The 21,883-nt window shown below is 34.6% G+C and overlaps 1 protein-coding gene across 6 annotated transcripts in view; it reads right to left on the reverse strand.

The window, feature by feature from the left end:
* RFX3 (regulatory factor X3) overlaps positions 1-21,883 on the reverse strand; it is a 284,844-nt gene that overhangs the window by 63,795 nt on the left and 199,166 nt on the right. For 5 of the 6 annotated variants that reach the window (XM_024734283.1, XM_024734284.1, XM_024734288.1 and 2 more), the window contains exons 5-7: positions 13,714-13,788; positions 5,189-5,370; positions 1,566-1,685 (exon numbers count right to left, since the gene is read on the reverse strand). In XM_024734283.1, coding sequence (XP_024590051.1) covers positions 1,566-1,685; positions 5,189-5,370; positions 13,714-13,788 — 377 coding nt within the window. The remainder of the gene's footprint in view (positions 1-1,565; positions 1,686-5,188; positions 5,371-13,713; positions 13,789-21,883) is intronic. The other variant, XM_024734289.1, reaches the window with a different exon arrangement.

Consider the following 21,883-nt stretch of genomic DNA (forward strand, 5'->3'; position numbering starts at 1 on the left):
GCAATTTAAAAAATAAGTTTGAGAAAACATAATAATTTATATAATAGCCAATCTTGAACTGACTCTTCAGTCTTGAATACTCTCACTAGAAATTATGACTGTGTTAAAGCCACTTAACAAGTGTCTTTATTTCCAGTCTCTTCCCACTAAATATGTCTTGCCCCAAATCGAAAAGTAATCTCTCTAGAAAAAATGTGAAAGTGTCATTGTTTTGCTTGGAAGCAAGTCTTTGAAGACTTGCACAGTATCTAAGCACAAAAAACACACTCATTAGCTTCATATACAACCAAATCCCTTCATCTATGATCCAAACTACTTTTAAAATCTCATCTCCCATTAAAGTACCCAATCTTCTTCTCAATTCTTCTCCTGCAATAAAAACCTCACCAGATCAGAGTGCATTCACCAAAGACGTCATGGACCCTCTCGGTGGTGATTTTGTTTACATTCCCTCTGCCTGAATGTTCCTCTCTTTTTCTGATCCCTCTAATTCCCTACTCAAATAGCACTTTCTCTGTGAAACTTCCCAATCCTCCCTCTCCCAGACTTTGCTGAAATAGTTCAGCAAAGTAGAGACTCAATTGGTGCTTGCTGACTAAACAGATAAAGGACTACTGTGTGATATACTTTTTTCTCCAGCAGCTACTTGGAACTAAGGCTTCTGATTAAGCTAGTATGATGTGCAGGAGATCTCACCACAGTGACTCACCATCCCAGATCAATGGCTTAGGGAGACTGATCAATGGATTAGGCCAACTGCACCAGGTGCAGTCCTCCTTTCTCCTACCTAATTTTGCATGTTCAATTGAAAAGAAAAACTGTAGCTACTGTCATGGTTGAGCTATACTGGTAAAGAGGGAAAGATTTTTCACTTTACTCCAAACTGTGATATAAGTCACATGAGACAGAAGGCCCTTGGCTATGTAGCAGCATTATGGGCTTGTACAAATCATTTAACCTCTCTGGGATTTATCTGAAAAAACAGGGGTCTTCATGCTTTGACTGCCACAAGGCTGAGGGGCCAGACTAGACTGATGTATTTTTCAATTCTAAGATCTACGATTCTATTCATCCATCCATTCATCCATCCATCCATCCATTCATGAATGCTTAAGATCTCTTATAGCTCTAATATCTACAATTATACATCTAGGAAAGTTGGAGTCAAAGAAAATGTAAGATGTCCCAAACATTCTGCAAGAATTTACACTGTCAAAAAGAATGACCTGCAGGATATGCAGATTAACAAGTAAGAAGCTCATGAATACTGACAAGTTTCTCCAGATGCTCCTTACAGTTTGTGTTTAGTTTCCTTATCTGAATAGTTTGGGATGTCACATTTACTTAAAGGCGACAAACACGCTGTCTGATAAGTAATTGTGAAAGATTTGGAAAATAGAATGAAATTCTAAATCATATTTGAGAACTGTCTGTAGTGAAAGCATACCAGCAATAGTGACATTCTTGCACACTTAGGTAATTGTTCTGCTTGTTCAGAAAAAAGGAGATAAAACATCTAAAGAAATACATAGCTTTGACACGTCAATGATAATTCCAGAGTCTACCTTTGTTTCTGTTGCATGGGTTGTTGTCTCATAGCCATATACTGCATGTCTTCTTGCAGACGATTAAGAGGGGAATCTGGCTTGACACGAATCCCATAGTAATGGTACTTGGAGTTTCCTCTTCATAAAAGAACAATAAACAGAGACACAAAAAGTCAGTCAAGTCAATATTAATCATACAGAATGTCCATTTAATTTCATATTTGGAAAAATTAGATAAAGGCAAAATATTAATGTTATATATTTATGATTTACCTGTTCTGGACACCTGTATATTTTTATGGTGGCTACATGTGAAGAATCAAAATAAGATTCTGAATCAATCAATTCAAGGCCCTAAGAAAAATCCTTCCTTATAAACTTTTGCTTAAATATTAGTCAGAATCCATTTGCTCGATTTAAGTTACATTTTATTTTCAACTTTATATTTTAACTACAATTTAGAAGATTAGATTAACAGGATATTCATTAACAGGATAAAGGGTTGCACACTAACTAGGAATTTATTATCAAATGGTTATGCAGAACAAAGAGAAAAAAATCTTAATTCTACTGTCTTGGAGAAGTCCTGTATTTTTCTAATTCTATTACTGCAGGGATGATTAAGATAACTTCATTGATACAAGATGTTGTGAAGTCTATTATTTAATATTTTGAAACCTAAAAAAGAAGCAGGCATTTAATCTATTGATTTCAAAGCATATTTTATTAGTCTCTGTTTTTGTGGATTCGTATCAGTTTTTCAAGCTGAATAAGATGTGTCACAGCAGACATGGGGAAATTTCTCAGTGAAAATGGCAAATTTCCATCTAGATAAAAAATGTCACAACTTCCTCATGTTCATGAGAAAGACCATATTTGTTATTAGAAATGACAAAGTTTTACTCTGAATGAAATTTGCAAATTCTTGCAAAAATAACATTTTAAACATGTAAATTTTTGCAAAGAGAAAATAGTAGTTTTTCTCAAGTCTATATATAGCAAGACATCAGTGTTCTTTCCAACTTTTTCTTTCATTTACAAGAAGAAATGCAAGTAGAGTGTGGATTCAATATTTTATACAAAAATAAAACAGAATTTTACTTCCAAGGTTGAAGAACACACGTTAGATGAATCCTATATATTTGAAAAGACATTAAAATCTATTATATAAATAATATTGCTAGTTTAAAAAACATAGGGCATTTGAATACCTACATAGTTTCAGCAAAATAAACCAGTATGAAAACTTAATGCCTTCCACTTGCAGACATCAGATCTTGCCTCCAAGATCCACTGTAGAATACAGCAAAAAACAAAAACAAAAAATACCAGAAACTGTTCCCATACAAACTGGAGAACAGGAGGGAGTAGCCAATGACAAAGATACAAAGTAAAATCACATCTCTCTTGTGAGACCCCAAAATACACAAAGTACCTAGTTTCTCTCCAGTTTCCTATAAATTGGAATCTTGGATGGGTTGGAGGAGAGGCGGTTCTTTCTATTCCACTGAAGATGGTTGGGGGAAATCAGTATGTTCCATGGTCTTCTTTGTTTAAACTTAATTTGGAGATGGGATGTAACAAAAGCTACCTTTTGATTTACCTTTGTTTAGAAACGTGGTGATATTACTTATCTTTTACTTAGCTCCAGAAACTTGAGCAGAAGTTTGGTTCTGGTTTTAATGAATTCACCAGATAATCTTATCAATGGATAAATAACAGTTTATGGTTTACTTAAAAAAAAAAAAATCTGAGTTGGTTTGCCTCATGATTTATACTGATTTTCTTTCTGTTCCCTGGGTGAGGAGTAGAATGAATGCTAAAACAGTTTGCATGGTAGAAAGAACCTCTGGCACTTCACCCCTATCATTGTCAGTTTTTCTACATTAGAGTTCTGCTAGCTTCATAACACAGCATTTATTAAAACTTTCTCCCTAGGATTTCTTTTCTCCTTATTCTTCTAGGCTTTGTTTTCCATCTCTAATTACAAGACTACATACAATTTTAAAAGGAACAGGATACACAATTGCTACATAGTGAGAGGGGGAAGTAAAGAACATCAGAAAGAAAAAGCTGCAATATTGCAATATGTACTTATAGAGCATAGAGTATGGATTCTACTCATTCACAAACCCAAACAACCCCAGTTTTGTCCGTTTCTATTTTAAAGATGTGTTTCGAGGTTTGAATGGAGCCTCAAAATAGGATCCATTGAAATCCCTTTCAGTAACAAAACGGGCACAACAATACAGCTGAACAAAGCCCAGAGATTCAAAATATTGGCACAGCATGCATAACTACTGAGCCATCAGCTAGGGTATAGTAGGTTAGGTCCCCAGATAATGATTTTCCTGGTTCTGGGGAAAGAAATACTAGCGAAACAAAAAGAAACTAGCTTCCAGTTCCTTTACTCCAAATAAACAATCATATTCTTCAGTTTAAAATATACTATCCTTTGAAGTACAGATAGAAGAAAATACATTTATGAGAGAACCGAACCTCCAGCAATGTGAAAGCTGTACAATCACTTAATATTCACACTTTGACTACATATAGACCTTGTAAATATCATAAAATGGCCACACTCCTTTTTTTTGTATAAATTTATAGTGAAGTCAATTACTGAGGCTGTTTATTTTATTAAGAATATTTAAAAAGCTTTACTAGAATACTATGAGACTGTGACTTATAACTCATTAAAGGTATATCATCTGTCATATACAGTATAGGATCTTTATTTTTATACTTCTAAATATGGATTTTATAAGATTTAGGAAATCAAAAACATCCATATCATTCTGCTCAGCTATTCAAAATATTTGTTATGATAACTTGTAAAAATTATAGAAAGGCAAAAATGAAGCTCTATAGTTCTAAGTATTATTTTCAGCATATTTTGATTAGTAAAAACACTCATATCTATTTACAAAGGAAGGGAACAGAGAAAGTAAGTCTTCTTCACATGACTAGTTTCTCTGCAATGGAACTATACTATATTTTTACTTCCATAGATGCATGGCTTCACAATCAAGAGTTTTAAAAAGGCCAATAAGAAGTTAAAAAGGACCAGGTCATTAACTGAGAGCTTCAAACACCTCAAATCTGCAAGTTCACTAAATTATTTTTAATTGGTCTCCAGAAATGAAATGAAAAACTCAGCTTTAATTTTTACTCTATTCAAATAGAGGAGCTTTTTATAAAGACATTTCAATGTAATTTTGCAAGTCAAGAGATACACAGTTTTCCACTTAACTTTGTCACTTCCCTCATCATCTTTAGTACAGTTATTCTTCAAAAGAGAAGATAGTGATATATACTAATCTTTAAAGTATCATATATAAATCTTCCATTAATAGCTTGGTCTGCTCATTTCTATGTGATCTGAGAATCAGTTTTTCTCAAAGCTTTGTTTACTCTGTTGATGTTTAGTAGGACAATGCATCATACTGGAATGGCAGTTTTCAGTGAATAAGACCTTTCCTTTTCCTGGGGGATTTTATAAACTGAGCTAATTCTTTAGTTTTTCTTTATATGTTATCTGTAATTGAGTACTTTTGCCCAAACAATATACTGAACTATATTGTTTAAAGCTATAGTTTAAAAAAGAGAGATTAGTTTATGATATTATTTTTAGTACTAACCTGGTTCCCAATCTCCTGGTTCGTAGCCCCATAAAAATTGACCTTATAAGTTTTCCAAAAGAAGCAGCATTGACTGGGTCCAGTTTGTGTTCCTGACAGTGTCGTAGGTAGTGGTTGTAAAGAGTGCTTCTGGGAAGGCTCACTCCTTCTGCTGTCTCGTAATTGTCCAACAGCCACTGGAGCTAGTATAAACAAGACAGGGTAAACACAGAGAAACCAAATCATTCACCAAAATGTCTCTAAGACACTGCAACGGTAATACACAGAAACACTCAGAAGATCTTCCTCAAGCCATGTAATAGGTAAACTGTTGTAATTCAGAGGACTGTGTAATCTGACTTTGAAGACTCTCAGAAGTGTAAATAGCTGACCGTCATTTATTGACCTCAGACCATGTCCATTCCTTCAAACATTCAAGCACATATAAAGACATACTAATTTTCCTTGTATTGATTGCTATTTTGGAGACAAATACCTTTTCAAGGAACTCAAATAATCCCATTAACTGGTTATAAATATAATTTATAATTGTACAGAAAAAAAACATGTTACCAAGCCTGGCAGCGTGGCACATAATATGTCTTTAGTGTTGGTTTGTTACAACACATGAACAGCAGGCTGCCTTGTATAATTATTTACAGTAAGGTTCTATTCATTTTTATAGAATTCTAATTTATTTATCCAATTTACTTATACAAGATAATACAATAATGGTATTATCCACTGGGACAAATTCTACAAGCAGTAAGGAAAAATTTCAGTCTTTTCTTCCCCAGAAAGAAAGAAACTCCCTAGAGACTGGTTTAAAACAATATGTGTAATGAAAAGGAATAATTTACTACAATCATTTGAGTTTTTCTACCTCAAAGCTATGTTTTTTCATAATTTTGGAAGACATACTACAATGGTAGTTGGTAAAGCAATGTTTTCTCAATCTATAGTTCATATTTTAAAGTTTTATGTTGTCCCGTCTGAATTTTTAAAAAATAATCTGTAAAGTACATAATGTGCAGGAAATTTTTAGAAAAATCTAATTTATGTATATAGTACTAAGTTTCAACATTAGAAAAATCAAATTATCAATCTGTTCATTATTTATTTATAAAAGGAGAACTGAAATAGGTTTAAATGACTTTCTTAAGGCCATACATACACCGTCTCAGTGCTTGATCTGGTTTCCAACACACTTTCCTGATTATTTGCATACCAGTTATTATTTCTACAAAAGCAGCATATATGTCACATTGCTTGTCTCAACCAAATTTCCATGCCATATATAGAAGGTGTGATAAAAAGGTGATATTCTACATGCAATTTAAGTTAAATGTAAGTTATGGAAGGAAAAGAATTCCTTTACTGAGCATCAGCTATCAGTCAGGCAATGTGCTAGGCTCCTACGATGTAAAAATGAATGTGACCTCACTCCTGTCCTCCAGGAATTTACAGTCACATACTAAAAATGATAATAAGAACACTTAAACTAAAGCATTTCTCCATTCTGGTTACATATTTTAAGATTTGTGATCAAGCTTAGAACCTACACTTTCAGACTCTTAATAAGAAAATCCATTAAAAATATTGTCAGAATTATTTTCTTTAACCGTGACAGCTGAATTTTCCAGAACAATTTTAATTTCAAATATTCCTACATGATATTTATGTAATTAAACATGTCATTAACCTATACTTGATGTTGGCTTAGAAAATATGGCCACCAAGCCTATAAGACAGAGCAGAGTAGTTTTAAAAATAAAAATAAAATTAATGTTCTGGTCAGGAAGCCTTTAGGTTCTCTATGAACCACATATGCATATGAATACATTTAAATATACCTATTGCCTCAGAACATATACAACGCTCCCCTATGAAATTTTTAAAAGATTACACAAAATAAACATTCATTTTTATAATGGCCAAAAAATTTACAGGTCAAAAAAATTTCTTTTCATATGAATCATCTGTAACCTTACTGTCAGTAAACAAGTTTTCCAGAGGCATTCACACATGATTTCTGAGTACTCTACATGACACATAGAATAAGTTCACATATACATATTCATTTAGTGTAAAGAGAGGTGGTAAACTGATTGGAAAATCCAGTTATAAAGGCTCAGACTAGTATTCTGCCTACAACAGTGGGTCAGTATGTCTCTAGTGTTCCTTTTGAAATTTTAAGACTTTGTTGATTATGAAACAACTGACAGAGACGACACATAAAATGTGGCAAAGCAAACCTGCCTCACATATTTCATCCACGTGCCTCAGTAAGATGACTGGGATCTGAAAGCATTGTTTCCTCATTTGAATGGTGTTAGGGCAGCTCTAGTGAACCATACTGCACACAAATGATGGCTCTTGTTTTGTGTACATATACTAGATAGAGCCTTCCATTGGTATTCTAAATATATAAAGAATATAGAAATAAAGAATATTGAAATACAAAATATAGAAAGGAATATTCTATGAGGAATTTAATCCCTTGAGATCAAGGAATATTTTTAAAAAACACCATAAAATGGGCAAGCATATAAAAGCTATAAGTATTTTTTGAAAAACAGTAATATTTTGCAACTGAACTAATGAAGTGCCCACATCCACAAGCATCGAACAATGCCAGTAAGTTAAAAATGTCACAGATATGTTTGTATGTATGTCTATGTATCCTCAAATAATAAGGCATATTGTCAAAGCCAAAATGGTATATTTCTTAACAAAAAATAAAAATCAAATATTTCTTCCTTTGCTAATGAACAGAACATATATCTATATACGAAACGTTAATTTAAAGGGCTTTTTTTTTCAGAAATGGAAAAATAATCAATTTCATAATGTGAACTTTATAACCAAAAGTACACAAATAATAAAATAGATCTGATGTAAAATACTTTTAATAAGATATAAATCAAATGAAAATAATTTGTTTAATTAATCAGATACAACTTAAAAATTTCTGTAAACTGCCTTAACTGTTTACCTTGCAATATTTAATTACTTAAAAGTAAAGACAAATATCTAAAAATGAGAGTTTATTAATATCTCATGATCCAGGGCTTCCCTGGTGGCGCAATGGTTTAGAGTCCGTCCGCCTGCCGATACAGGGGACACGGGTTCGTGCCCCGCTCCGGGAAGATCCCACATGCCGCGAAGCGGCTGGGCCCGTGAGCCATGGCCGCCGAGCCTACGCGTCCGGAGCCTCTGCTCCGCAGCGGGAGAGGCCACAACAGTGAGAGGCCCGCGTACCGCAAAAAAATAAAAATAATAAAATTAAAAAAAATTAAAAAATAAAAATAAAATACTCATAAGCCTGAATAATATTACTCAAGCCCCCAGTGAATAACCTGGAGAAAACGAAGCTTTTATTGGATTGGCCACATGGTCCTCTGAAGTGGCTAAGCAAGTCACAGAATCTGGACTGGCTCTTTTGCAAACTGGTTGTTCTTCTTACATAATTTTACGTTCTTAAAGGTTTTTCTTCATTTCTAATCCAGTTTTTAAAAATCTGAGTTTATCTGTAATATGTATTTGTGTGTCTGTGTGTGTACACACACACACATGTGTATACATATTTACATACATATGTATATTTTATATATATAAAATCATTAGTTGGTTTGAAAAATTCCACAAGAGTGGGTATGCAGGTATTCTAGTGACTATCACTTTTACAGTAGCAAAGCTACACTTTGTTCCCTGCCCTTTGCTTGCAGGAGGAGGAACTCATTCCTTCCCAGAAGCCTGGAGATCACTTGGGAAGGGCAGGAGGTCAAGCGGAGGTAAAAGCCCTGAAGGATGGAGGTGGCTCTGCTGCAGCCAAGACTGCTCCAACTAGGAAGCCTGCCAACAACTGCACACCCAGGAGTAGTGCTCCCACAAATTGACTGTGTAAGTGGAAATTGGTTTAGGAGCTACCAGATAAGATTTTGAGATTTAGCTGGGGATTAATCTGCATTCTACATGCCAGTATTTAACCTTCGAGTTTTGACACGGTGATAAAATTCTGTCAGATCTTTGAGTCTAAAACATAGTATAAGAAAGGATTAATTTTTATTATAAGAGAAACTTGGCAGTTAAGTGTAACCTGAAGGTATACACTCCACGTGCTGCCCCAGGGAAGTTCATGCCTATTAGAAGATATATTGTTTCCTTGGATTTCCTCTTTTATAAAATGTATTTGGACACTAATTCAATACCCTTAACATTTAGTAATTTAGAAATAACTATTGCTATTTCTTTTACTCTTTTATAAGATGTCTTATAAAATATTTGTTTATATTTATGATTTTAAAAGCCCATGAAATACCATGGGAACTTTTAACCTTTATATTTAAAACCTGATTATTCTACTAATGAACGAATGTAAATTCACATAAGGGTAGAAACCAAGATAATTGCATCTTTCAGCCTTTGCATTTAATCTATATCAATCAGGGTAGATTAAGGAAGATGAACAGTTCCTATTTGTCCCAAAGGGAAATACTGATTGACAAATTAAAAAAATATACATTATTGCATTCCCCAATTAACATCTAAATGTAACACTGGCATTTTTCCCCAGATGGATTATTATCCATTAGGATTCATTTTAAGTTCAGTTCACTGATGATGTGCATTTTGACAGGTCTTATTTCCATCATAACTTATATTTACAGCACAGCCAAGTCAAGAGAAAGTAAGCATAAAACAAGGTTTTGCTTTGAGCTGAATATATTTCAGTAGCTAAAACCAGCAAAAATCATTATTTACTAGATAGTAAAAGGTATATAAAATAAATGCCTAAAGCTTTTTATATACTTTAAATGGAATTTTAAAAATGCACAAGCTGAAAAACATTACGTGAAATTTGGGAACAATTAATTTAAGAATGTTTCTGTATTTAAATTTATAATCTAAAATATCCCAAATTTGATACAATATAACCATTAAACGCCAATTTATATTATTTACAACTGAGAAGAAGTATAAAATAAACAAGTCTGCAATGAAGAAAATTAAGATATTCTAATTTGATTTAGGCAGACTACACATCATTTACCCATAACATCTTCACATGCCAAAAAATTTAGAAATAAAAATATTTAAATAAAAAAAACTAAAGGTTGTACACGGGGAAATGATAGCTCGGCCATACATTCTTTCACTCAAATGGTGTGCAGGGAGACCACTGTCTTATCAACAATGCTCACACATACACCTAATTGAAGCATACTTGGTAACAAAGAATACACGTGTGAGTCCCCAAATAAATGCACACATGATTGGCAAAGGTACTCAGAATACTGAAGGCAAAATAAGGTCTGTTCCCTTCTATTACTTGTCTCTTACATTTATTCACTTAGCAAATATTTAGTGAGCACCTACTATGTACCTGGCACTGTTCTAGGCACCAGGGGTGCATCAGTGGACAAAACATATAAAATCTTTACTGTCTTGGAGTTTTCACTTGTCAATAAATATTTATTGTCTGCCTATATAATGCTACTACTGGAATAAGTGCCATTATGTTAATAATGTTAATAGAAGGGAACATGGCACTCAGTGTAACCGTACTCAGTCACAGATGAGGCAGTATGTTGGGTATGAAATAGGCAAGTTATATGTGCATTTTTGACCTGGATGATAAGAGCATGATGATGATAAAAATAGACCAGTAGTACAAAATACTCTTAAGAATATGTTGAAAAAGGGATATAAAATTTAATACCTCACTAAATCTTCTAATGTGTAGAAAGAGAGGTGAAAAACAAAGAAATCAAGTTGGATTATACCAACAGGGGATTATTTATTTGATTTTATCTTAATAAGAATTTTCCAAATTATTGTGAATAATCGAATATATAAAGAGAAAATAGAAAATCCATCTATTCCATATTGCAAAACAGAATAACAGACTTTCAGCTCAAAAATCATGACTAAGATCCCTCTTCAGAAGCTAGTAAGTATGGGACACAAATTATTGATAATTTCTCCTAAATTTTGCCTAATGACATTGATCCTTTGTAGAAATTGATGTCAGGGAACTATTATCATAAGGTTGAATTTATGTCCACTTCAAAGAATCCCACAAACCTCAAATGATTCTATATTATGTGCTATATAGGAAGGGATAAAGATAACTTACAGCTTATTAACATTTAAGTTGTTAGCCATATTTAAATTAAAAAAAACCCTCGCCACTAAAATTTTTCTACACAACTGAAAATCATCAATTAGGTTTTAACAGAATTTAAAATACCCTTAGCAGGTGATTATCAACTGGAATGCATGTAGTAGCTTATGCCAGTTGCTTGGATAAATCTAACAAAAATTAGGAGCATCACTAATTTTCCAAGGACAGAAAGACAGCATGATCTTCTAATGGGTTCAGGTGGAAACAAAACCTGACCGGTCAGCAGAAAACACTGATCCCCTCTCCACTGTTTATAACCATCTTTAGAATCCTTTGTATTTCCAGAGACTTGACTATAAATGTGTTGCTTTTAAATAAACTTAACTGTACCTCAGAGGTGTAATAAAAGTGAATCAAGATATTTAGAGAAAGATTATCACTACATTAGCAACATTCATGCCCACTCTCTATATACGGAAATGCCTCTGGGAGTTATAAACAGTATGGAAGAGTTGCCATGCTATGTAATGAAAAGTACAAACCCATAGAGTAACAAACATGTATCTGTTGTTTATGCAGCTTAATTCACACACTAACATTAAATATTACTTCATGAATTTTACAAGAGAATAACAATGAAAAAAACCATATTTGAAAAGTTTCAAAAAACCAACAAATAAAAATATACAAAAATGTTCTTATATCCACATTATTGTTCATAAAAATACTAATTAAGATGGGTAATTCAAGTTAAAATTAAACACATCACATATTTTACTGAAGTATATATCTCAAATGACAATGAGATGTGAATTGAATATCAAAGCACAATTTCATAGAAGTCTGAAAGTTCAAAAAAGGTAACTGGAAATTTCAGGATTCTTTTTCTTATATCCCTGCACATTTTCAACTAAAAATGAACATTTTCCCTTGCCATTTTCAAAACAAAACACCAGATGGTCCTCACCCCCTCCCCAAAACATACATCCTCAAAGTAGAGAGTAAATCAGCCTCTACACACAACCACAGACTCATGCTAGCACAGCAGGAATATACCTATGAAACATATAAAAGAGTGATGTACTGCATACAAACTTTCAGAAAGGGGAAAAATCATATTCCTTAAACTTTCAACAGAAGGGCCAAGGTATATATTGTTTTATAATTTAGAATCTATAATTTTCATCAAAATTGTAGTCATTCTCCAAGTAGGTTAACTTGTTTTTATTTGTCATGATATACTTCCCTTTGAAAAAGAAACAAACCACTTCATCTAAAAATAAATGTGTAAGAACATAAGGAAGTATTTTGTGTTATGTTGGAATATAAAATTTAAATGTTTGAAAATTCAAATATTTAAAAAGCACAGTGAAACATTTTCTATGAGCTAAATGTTTCAGGTTTATTGAAAAAAATAATGATATTTTATTTCACTTGGGTGATCCAATTTTGGACTTTTCTGTCACAAAATATGGGGAAGAATTAAAAATAATAATTTTATCTCCAAATTTAAGAATACACTGTCAGCTGGGAGGAAAAACTCTAATTCTTACTATATTGTTACTGACACTAATTCAGCAGAAGAACTGTCTAGACAGATTTAAATCATAGGTCTATTTACTTTTTCCCATATATTCAGAAATCATGATAACAAAATAATTTTTAACCAGCATTTTCATTGAGTCCCCAAAATTTGTACATTTGATGAAAATGTTTATAGTTTCACAAATTGTCATCATTCTTCTTACACTCACCGGTGTTGTAGTGATGCTGCATCTGATAACAGTTAAAAGCTTTAAAAAATAGTAACAATAATCCTGTTTTATCTGAATTATTGGCAGTTTATGGCTTATCTAGAATCTCACTTCTTCTTTTGGCCCAGATTCATTTTTCTTTAGGTCTTAGGACCTGAGCTCATCTAGGTAGCTGTTTCCTGCTCATTTTATATAGTCTTACTGGTAAATAAATCATTTCGAACAGTTTATCATTGGGTTTGGCATTAGCAATCTTTTTTCCACTTAAAGAATATTACTGGTCATACAAACAGACACGACCATTTCTCTGTCTCAGACTCGAAGATGCAGATTATAAACATTTGCTTCACAGTAAATAAATATCACACTAGAAAAATTTAAATCATCAGTTACTTTTTACCAATATTTGGTAGCTTGTTATTAACTTGAAAATATATCTGTACCAAAACAGTAAAAAAACCTAGTGAAGTAGTATATTGGGGGCTCTATTTTTAGATATTCCACTGTGCAAAATTGCCATTAAGTGACACAGAGATCATAAGGGGCTGAGAAAGGAAGGTTAAGAAGCAAAATAAATAAGTAAATAAATAAAACAAGCATTTAGAAGCAAGCAACACATGCAGAACAAGCAAGAGATTAGTTTACATGAAGAAGAGGCAACTTACATGGCTGTTGAGAAGAGAGCTTCTGTGAGTGGACAGACCGTCAGACTTTTGCAGCGTCTCAATCGCCATTTCAATCTGATAATAGATGTCATTAAAAAAAGGGCTCAAGACAAGATAGTAATAAAAGGCTCACCAGAGAATTTTTGATAGATTCTTTAAAGTTCAATTTCTTCTTCAATGGTGGCTAATGAATAGCTCTCACTAAATGTGTATTTCCTCCTTCCTCCCCCCAATCCCAGAGAATAACATAAAATTAGGCACACTAATAATAAGCTCAATCACAAAAGTAAACCTTTTTGAATATTCCATAATTATATAAGAAGGGAGACCTGAGAAGCAGGAACCCCAGAGGATTGTGCTAGTTAAAATATTCTTGACTTTCGTAGTTCAACATGTGAGAGAGTAACCGCTCTCTTTCTAAACAGTCTCCCACCCAAAGAGTATTTAATATTTGTTCCGTTCTGTCACAAAAGAAAACTACTGCAGATTTGTGTTTTATTAATATGCATTAGTATTTTAATGCAAATGTGCAAAGACACCTTCATCAATGTTCAAAAGCTTCTAAATCTATCCATTCTTCTCTAAACCCTGTATTAAAATTTGGAAGTAGAGGGTCATTAGTATGAACACATTTAGATGTAATCATGGTCCCTACATCATAGTTTAGGATGTGGTGGTGAGGCAGAGCTATTAGAAATGATAGCAGAAATGGAATGTAGAAGAGAAGATAATTCAGAGCCAACAAAAAAAGGGACAATCACAGAAACAGTTTTCTTCCATGTAATCTCAGCACACCATGAGCAATCATAACACCTTAATTAAGTAGCAGGTGCCAATAATAAATGAGATGCACTCTTGATAACCTCATATTTAAAGATCACTATCTCTCAGCTCCTAGCACTACAGCACTTACTGTAAGATCAGGTTCCAAACACCCTGTATTTGATTACTGGATTCTATTAACAATATTAACTACAGTTAAATTAAAAATCACACTATATAGGAAAGAAATCATTATTTTTATTTTTGCTATCTGATCAAATCAACATCCCTATAAGCAGTTATAAAAAATATTTCATGCTTCCAAACACAGATAACATACTTTACATTGGCTATGAAAATTAATGATGCCTTGAAATTTCAACATACTGCCTCCCCCTACCAAAAAAAAAAGATGGATGGCAAAATCCATAGCAAAGCAAAGTCTTTTTTTTTTCCATCAAGTTTACAACTGCTTTATGGTGGAATACTTTATACACAGAATGTTCAGTCTCAATTATGTCAACATTAAATTTAATTTTCTTAGGAATTAGTAGCTTTAATTTTATGTTATTTCCCCAAGTTACTTGTTCTTCTTCCCTAGAGTTAATAAAATGTAATACAGAAAAGAATGTTAGGTAGAAATTATAGAAAATATACTCTTAAAGTATATAATAATTCATAAGATGATATAATACAATTTATTATATGATTAAATTCTTTTTAATCACAAAATTAAGTTAATTGGCTTCTGCAACACTCTTTGCCAGATGGAAGGTTAATGTAGTTCATCATTATACTTGAAAATAAATTGAAGAAAATGATATTGTACAAACCAAAAAAAAAATTATGGAAAGAGTAATGTAAATGTAATGAGTAAACATTTTACCAAAATGTTACACTAAAACTATAAAGGACCTCAGTATTACATCTCTTAAAAAGGCATCAATAAGTGCTCTTGTTTTCAGAGAGAAAACATATATTGGGACTTCCCTGGCAGTCCAGTGGTTAAGATTTCGCCTTCCAACGCAGGGGATGTGGGTTTGATACCTGGTCAGGGAGCTAAGATCCCACGTGCCTCACGGCCAAAAAACCAAAACATAAAAGACAACAGAAGAAATATTGTAACAAATTCAATAAAGACTTTAAAAATGGCCCACATGAAAAAAAACTAAACAAACAAAAACAACCAAAAAAAACAAAACAACCAAAAAAACCTATATAAAACGACAGCTGAAAAGTCTCATCCTCATGTGACTGTAAATCACTTCTAGGAAGAATTTGCTCAAAATTCAAATTTGCTAAAATGCCTACACTTTCTTTAAAGTTTGAGTGTGGAAATTTTGAGGTTAGATTTCGGTCTATTTAAAAATAAAATGATCTGTATCTTGTGATTTTATAGGTTTAAGTGAAAGGTAAAAATTATCAAAAATATAATAGCTGAGCAATAATGAGGGAGAAATCCACATCTGGCTTTGTTTGATAACAGCAATTTTTATTTCTTTATGACTAAAGGATTTGTGGTTATTTTTGACAATTAAAAAATAAGTATGGTAAATAAACATTTTCCATTTCTTCCCTAATTAAGCTTTAGACTATGAGTATACCTTAGCTTTTTGTTTGAAGAATCAATTCTCTGAACTAAGGTACAGTGCCCAGTTGTATCTCTTACTGAATAATCATCCTAGGACTGAATCGTCAATAGTGCACATTTCTTCTTCACGATTATCTAATGCTAGGATACGTGGTGCTTGGCAGTTTAGACTGGTTCATGATGATCCTGAACTATTGATTCATAATCAGGTAAGAAGCTATGGCAACTCCTCTGAGATCAAATGGTGGGATGTTCCATTTGAGATGAGACGTTCAGCATGGAAAGGCTTATAGAGCATTAAGTGCCATTACTGGAGTGGGTGAGACTTACAACTCCCTATGTGAAAGAGCAGGTAAGAAACTGATAACCCTTCCAGCCACCATGAGCACATGAATTCTTAGAAAAATCAGTCTTTTCTGCAAGACTAAAAAAAGATCGTTAGCAATATACTAGGGATGAATTAAAACCCTCCACGTTCGCCAGCTAAAACAGGATTCCCATGAGAATGGGAATCTACTCTGAGGGTGGTTATCAGTCAAAGACAGAAACCCTTGGTCCAGTGCTACTGCAGAAACACTTTCAGAAACTGGAGAAGAGGATTTTGCACTGTGTTTAGACACGCCATTGAAATATTAGAGGACTGGCAGGCTTCTGGGGCAGAAAAGCGATAGAGATCAATGAAAAGTCTTCCAGCCATAGGAATTATAAGTGTGAGACCACCAGCCTCAGATGCTACCCCAACAGAATGCCTGACAAAGTCTGAAGAGTCAGAGCTCAGGTAATGTGGAGAGCTTCCTACATGCATAGGCCAGGTTTCTTTCTGACTGCACATTAGCAGAAAGATGAAAGACCTCTTTGCAGTGTGTCCCATGACAAGGCACTACAGAGCATAACTCGAAAGATCAGACCTGGCTTGAGCACTTGCTGAGAGTAGTTCACAGTGAAGACTATTCAGGAAAACAGACTTTCATCAGAGAGTGCAGGGACACCCATGAGTTTTGCTGTGAGTGAAGCTTAATTTGGGTGAAGAAAGAGAGGAAGGTAATACTAGTTGCCATGAGAAAACGATGTCTGACCTTGTGTCACCAGTTAGGAACTGCAGAATTAAAGTAAATACAGGTGTGACTCAGCTCCCCCAACCAAACACTGAATTCTCAAAAGACAGAATCCCAGGGAATGGTGTAAGTGGTTTCCCTCATTTGGGCACAAGTGGCTTCCCTCCATACTAAGAATGGAGTGCTCATTAAAGACTATGACAACTATTTTTTCTTCTGAAATAGAGTGGCATGGTCACAAATGTGACACAAATATGACCACATGGCAACAGGAAGACCTTAGTTCTTGTGTGGTAGATTCAAGGGAAAAAATACCTGGGCTCTGTAAGGCAGAAGAAACCCCTATTTGTTTGGAATATAGAAAGTATGCATGTCTGTTGCAGACTGCACCAGTGAAAAAACTCTTCCATGATTACTCAGGAATTAGGAACAGAAATCAGTAGGAACAGGGAGAAGCTGTATGTCACATCCAGGAGGAAAAAAAATAAAGCTCAGTGGAGCTCCTACAAAGATACAGCAAACCGGGCTTCCCTGGTGGCGCAGTGGTTGAGAGTCCACCTGCCAATGCAGGGGACACGGGTTCATGCCCCGGTCCGGGAGGATCCCACGTACTGCGGAGCTGCTGGGCCCGTGAGCCATGGCCGCTGAGCCTGCGCGTCCGGAGCCTGTGCTCCGCAACGGGAGAGGCCACAACAGTGAGAGGCCCGCGTACCGCAAAAAAAAAAAAAAAAAAAGATACAGCAAACCCTCTAAGAAGGACCTGAAGGGGACAGGGCACCTATTACCTGATGGGGGATAGATACACACTATGATAAACATGTGACCTAAAACACAGGCTGCAAACTCTTTTCCAGTCACTCAAATGCTAATGTTGCCTTGTTGGAATCCAGGGACCAGTGGAGAGTGTCTAAGCACCCAAGGTCACTTGAGGCTTGTAAGATATCCACCCAAGAATCAGTGTCCTGAAAAGGACAACAGAGAAAAGTCACACCTAAGCCCTTAGGGAAAGAGGCTGAGAGAACAGAGAAGAGGGGTCAAATGATGTCTGGATGTCCAGTAAATATTCTGTTTATATTCTCCTTTCCCAAGATCAAAGAAGAGATCAATATTGTACTTTTACTAAGGCAGCAAATACTTTTTTCATTATTTATTTAAACATCTTTATTGGAGTATAATTGCTTTGCAATGTTAGTTAGTTAATGCAGTGTTAGTTTCTGCTGCATATCAAAGTGAATCAGCTGTACATATACATATATCCCCATATCCCCTCCCTCTTGATCCTCCCTCCCATCCTCCCTATCCCACCCCTCTAGCTGGTCGCAAAGCACCAAGCTGATCTCCCTGTGCTATGCGGCTGCTTCCTACTAGCTATCTGTTTTACATCGAGTAGTGTATATATGTCAGTGCTATTCTCTCACTTTGTCCCAGCTTCCCCTTCCCCCTCCCCTCCATGTCCTCCAGTCCATTCTCTACATCTGTATCTTTATTCCTTTCCTGCCCCTAGGTTCATCAGAACCATTTTTTTTTCTTAGATTCCATATATATGTGTTAACATACGGTATTTGTTTTTCTCCTGACTTACTTCACTTTGTATAACAGACTCTAGGTCCATCCACCTCACTACAAATAACTCAATTTCGTTTCTTTTTATGGCTGAGGAATATTCCATTGCATCCATGTGCCACATCTTCTTTATCCATTCATCTGTCGATGGACACTTAGGTTGCTTCCATGTCCTGGCTACTGTAAATAGTGCTGCAGTGAACATTGTGGTACGTGACTCTTTTTGAATTATGGTTTTCTCAGGGTATATGCCCAGTAGTGGGATTGCTGGGTCGTATGGTAGTTCTACTTTTAGTTTTTTGAGGAACCTCCATACTGTTCTCCATAATGACTGTATCAATTTACATTCCCACCAACAGTGCAAGAGGGTTCCCTTTTCTGCACACCCACTTCAGCATTTATTGTCTGTAGATTTTTTGATGATGGCCATTCTGACAGTGTGAGGTGATACCTCATTGTGGTTTTGATTTGCATTTCTCTAATGATTAGTGATATTGAGCATTCTTTCATGTGTTTGTTGGCAATCTGTATGTCTTCTTTGGAGAAATGTCTATTTAGGTCTTCCACCCATTTTTGGATTGGGTTGTTTGTTGATATTGAGCTGCATGACCTGCTTGTATATTTTGGACATTAAGCCTTTGTCAGTTGCTTCGTTTGCAAATATTTTCTCCCATTCTGAGGGTTGTGTTTTCATCTTGTTTATTGTTTCCTTAAGGCAGCAAATACTTTTAAAGAGAACAATGTATAAAGAAAAAAAAAGCATTTCCCCATTATTTATAATTCCCCATCGTTATTTATTATTGGTATTTATAGCTCCCCATTGCCTTTTAAGGAAGGAGAATCCTTATCACAGGATGGCCCCTTGTTCAGCAGAGTTAGTATCAGGTTTAAGTGCTCTGCTGAAGGGTTGAGAGATTTGAGGAGATGGGGATCTGGGCACACTGGCGGTGAATGCTCATTGGTAAAATGAATGGACAGACTGGGGGGGACAGGTGGTGCAGAGAGGCTTTGAGGGACTGTGCTCTGGAAAGCGTGATGCTAAACCTCAGCTCTTTCCTCTACAACATCTTCAGTAAAATTGATGCCACTTGCAGATACTTCAGGTACAAGTAATCAAGACTGGCTGGAGCACAGGGTTCATTTAGGGGCAGTTGATGATGTCAAAAAGGTAAACCTCAGTTTCAAATGCAGGGAAATGTGTAGAGGTTCGGAGCCTTTCATAAATTGTTGATATTAATTTTATCATCACCATTATTTACTTCTAACAGAAAGAGTTATTTATTTTTAAGTAACTTTGGAAACAATTATTTTAGAGCTAACCTTATTTCCAACGTCAGGATACATCAATGTTGGGGGAATGCCAATCACCCTCAGTAAAAAGGAAGAGGAAGACTGATCTCAAAGTGAGAGGTGCTGAAACTTTTGCATGAGTTGCATGGGGCAAAAAAGAGGATTCCCTGTACATGTGATTTACATACACATTATGCACATCTATTCAATGGCCCAAATAGAATATGATATATGTGGACAATTAGGACTTTGTCTTAATGTAAACATCAGCCAGTCATTCAATTACATGCCAATAAAACAGAAGGAAAAAGAACAATTATATCATCTTATTCATTGTCTTTATAGGTCAAGGCATATTCTCTTGACTCTGAAATGGCCTTTTAATCTTTTTTAAAGACTGAAGGTCAAGATTGATATATTCAACTACCACTAGAATTAAAATTGGTCTCATGGTAGAAATTATTTCCTTTCTAGAACTGTTTAAGAAAGTGATTTAAAAATAGAAGTAATACTATAATGCTTTATAAAGCCTTTTTACATTAATTCTCATTTGATCTTCACAACTTTGTGAAATAGCAAAGGCAAGCAATATTATCTCCTTTTCACAGATCAGAAAATTGAGGCTCTCTGGGATTGGGGGACTTTCTTGAGATTACATAGGTGTTAACTATGAGATTGGAATCCAAGGTTTATCACTCTGAGTTCAACAGTATTTCCATTTTATACAAATATAACAAGAATATAAATCAAGAGGAAATATCACTGTTTTTAATGAAACTATCTTCTGAGAAGTGGCTTGTAAAATTAAAATTTGCTACATGATTTACTGTTAACAAGATTTACTTTCTAATAGGAAAGGGTTTACATATGATTAATAAGCATTACTTGAAAATGATTTCAAAGTGATCAAGTTACAAAGCAACAAAAACTTTTGAATGGATAGTTAAATTTTACTCATCATAAAAACAGTGATATAATGATTTAATTTTCTTGTTAATACAGGTTGTTCTATTAACCTCACCAGTTAACACTTTCTTAGAGAAACAGCATTTTTGTTTCCTTGTGAAAGAATAGTAAATTCTTTAGAGAAACCCAATGAAGAGAATACACTTAAGACTGGAAATTTCCTTTGGGGTAATTTTTCTCCTGAACTGTAAGACTTGATATTTTGTTTGCATTTGAGATCAAGTAAGACAGAAACAATTTCTACTTGGTGGCTTGTTCAGAAAAAGTATCTGTGACTGCTGACATGAGCATGTGACCAGCACCCTTATACCTGTTAGAAACTACACCTCCTGGTGTGTGTGTGTTGGGTGGCGGGGGACTTCTACAGCAAGTACTTCAACCAGGAACACAAAGGAAACAAACCCTTTCACTTTACATGTAGTCTATATAATCACAACGCAGGTTTTTCTCCAAGAGTGGTCCTAGACACTTGTTAGAATTATCTGGGCACTTGTTAGCAATGCAAAACAACAACAACAACTAAAAACCAAAAAAAAAAGAATGGACACTGCATTCTGGTGGATCATATCTGTATTGCTAATGGTTTGATCTCTTCTTCAATTTGTCCAAAGCAGCGCTTTTCAGAAAGTAAGGTGTAACCCATTAGTAGGTTATGAAATCAATTATCCTGACCAGCATTTTTAAAAAATTAAAGAAATCAAATAGAGTAGAAAATACTCAGATGTCCTGGCACACAGTACAGGTAAGTATTGTTTCCTGGAACTTTGGTTTTAGTCCATATATACATGTATATATGTATATAATAGTCATGTGTGTATATATAGATGTATACTCATGAATGTATGCATATATGTATGTGTATGAGTACTGGGCCACAAAGTAAAGGTATTTCTCATTGTAGATTGTGGCCCTCAAACTTTGAATGCCCTGCACGAAGCAGTTA

Source organism: Neophocaena asiaeorientalis, unplaced genomic scaffold, assembly GCF_003031525.2.
Source record: "Neophocaena asiaeorientalis asiaeorientalis breed wild unplaced genomic scaffold, Neophocaena_asiaeorientalis_V1.1 scaffold256, whole genome shotgun sequence".
In the NCBI taxonomy this organism is placed as follows: Eukaryota; Metazoa; Chordata; class Mammalia; order Artiodactyla; family Phocoenidae; genus Neophocaena; species Neophocaena asiaeorientalis.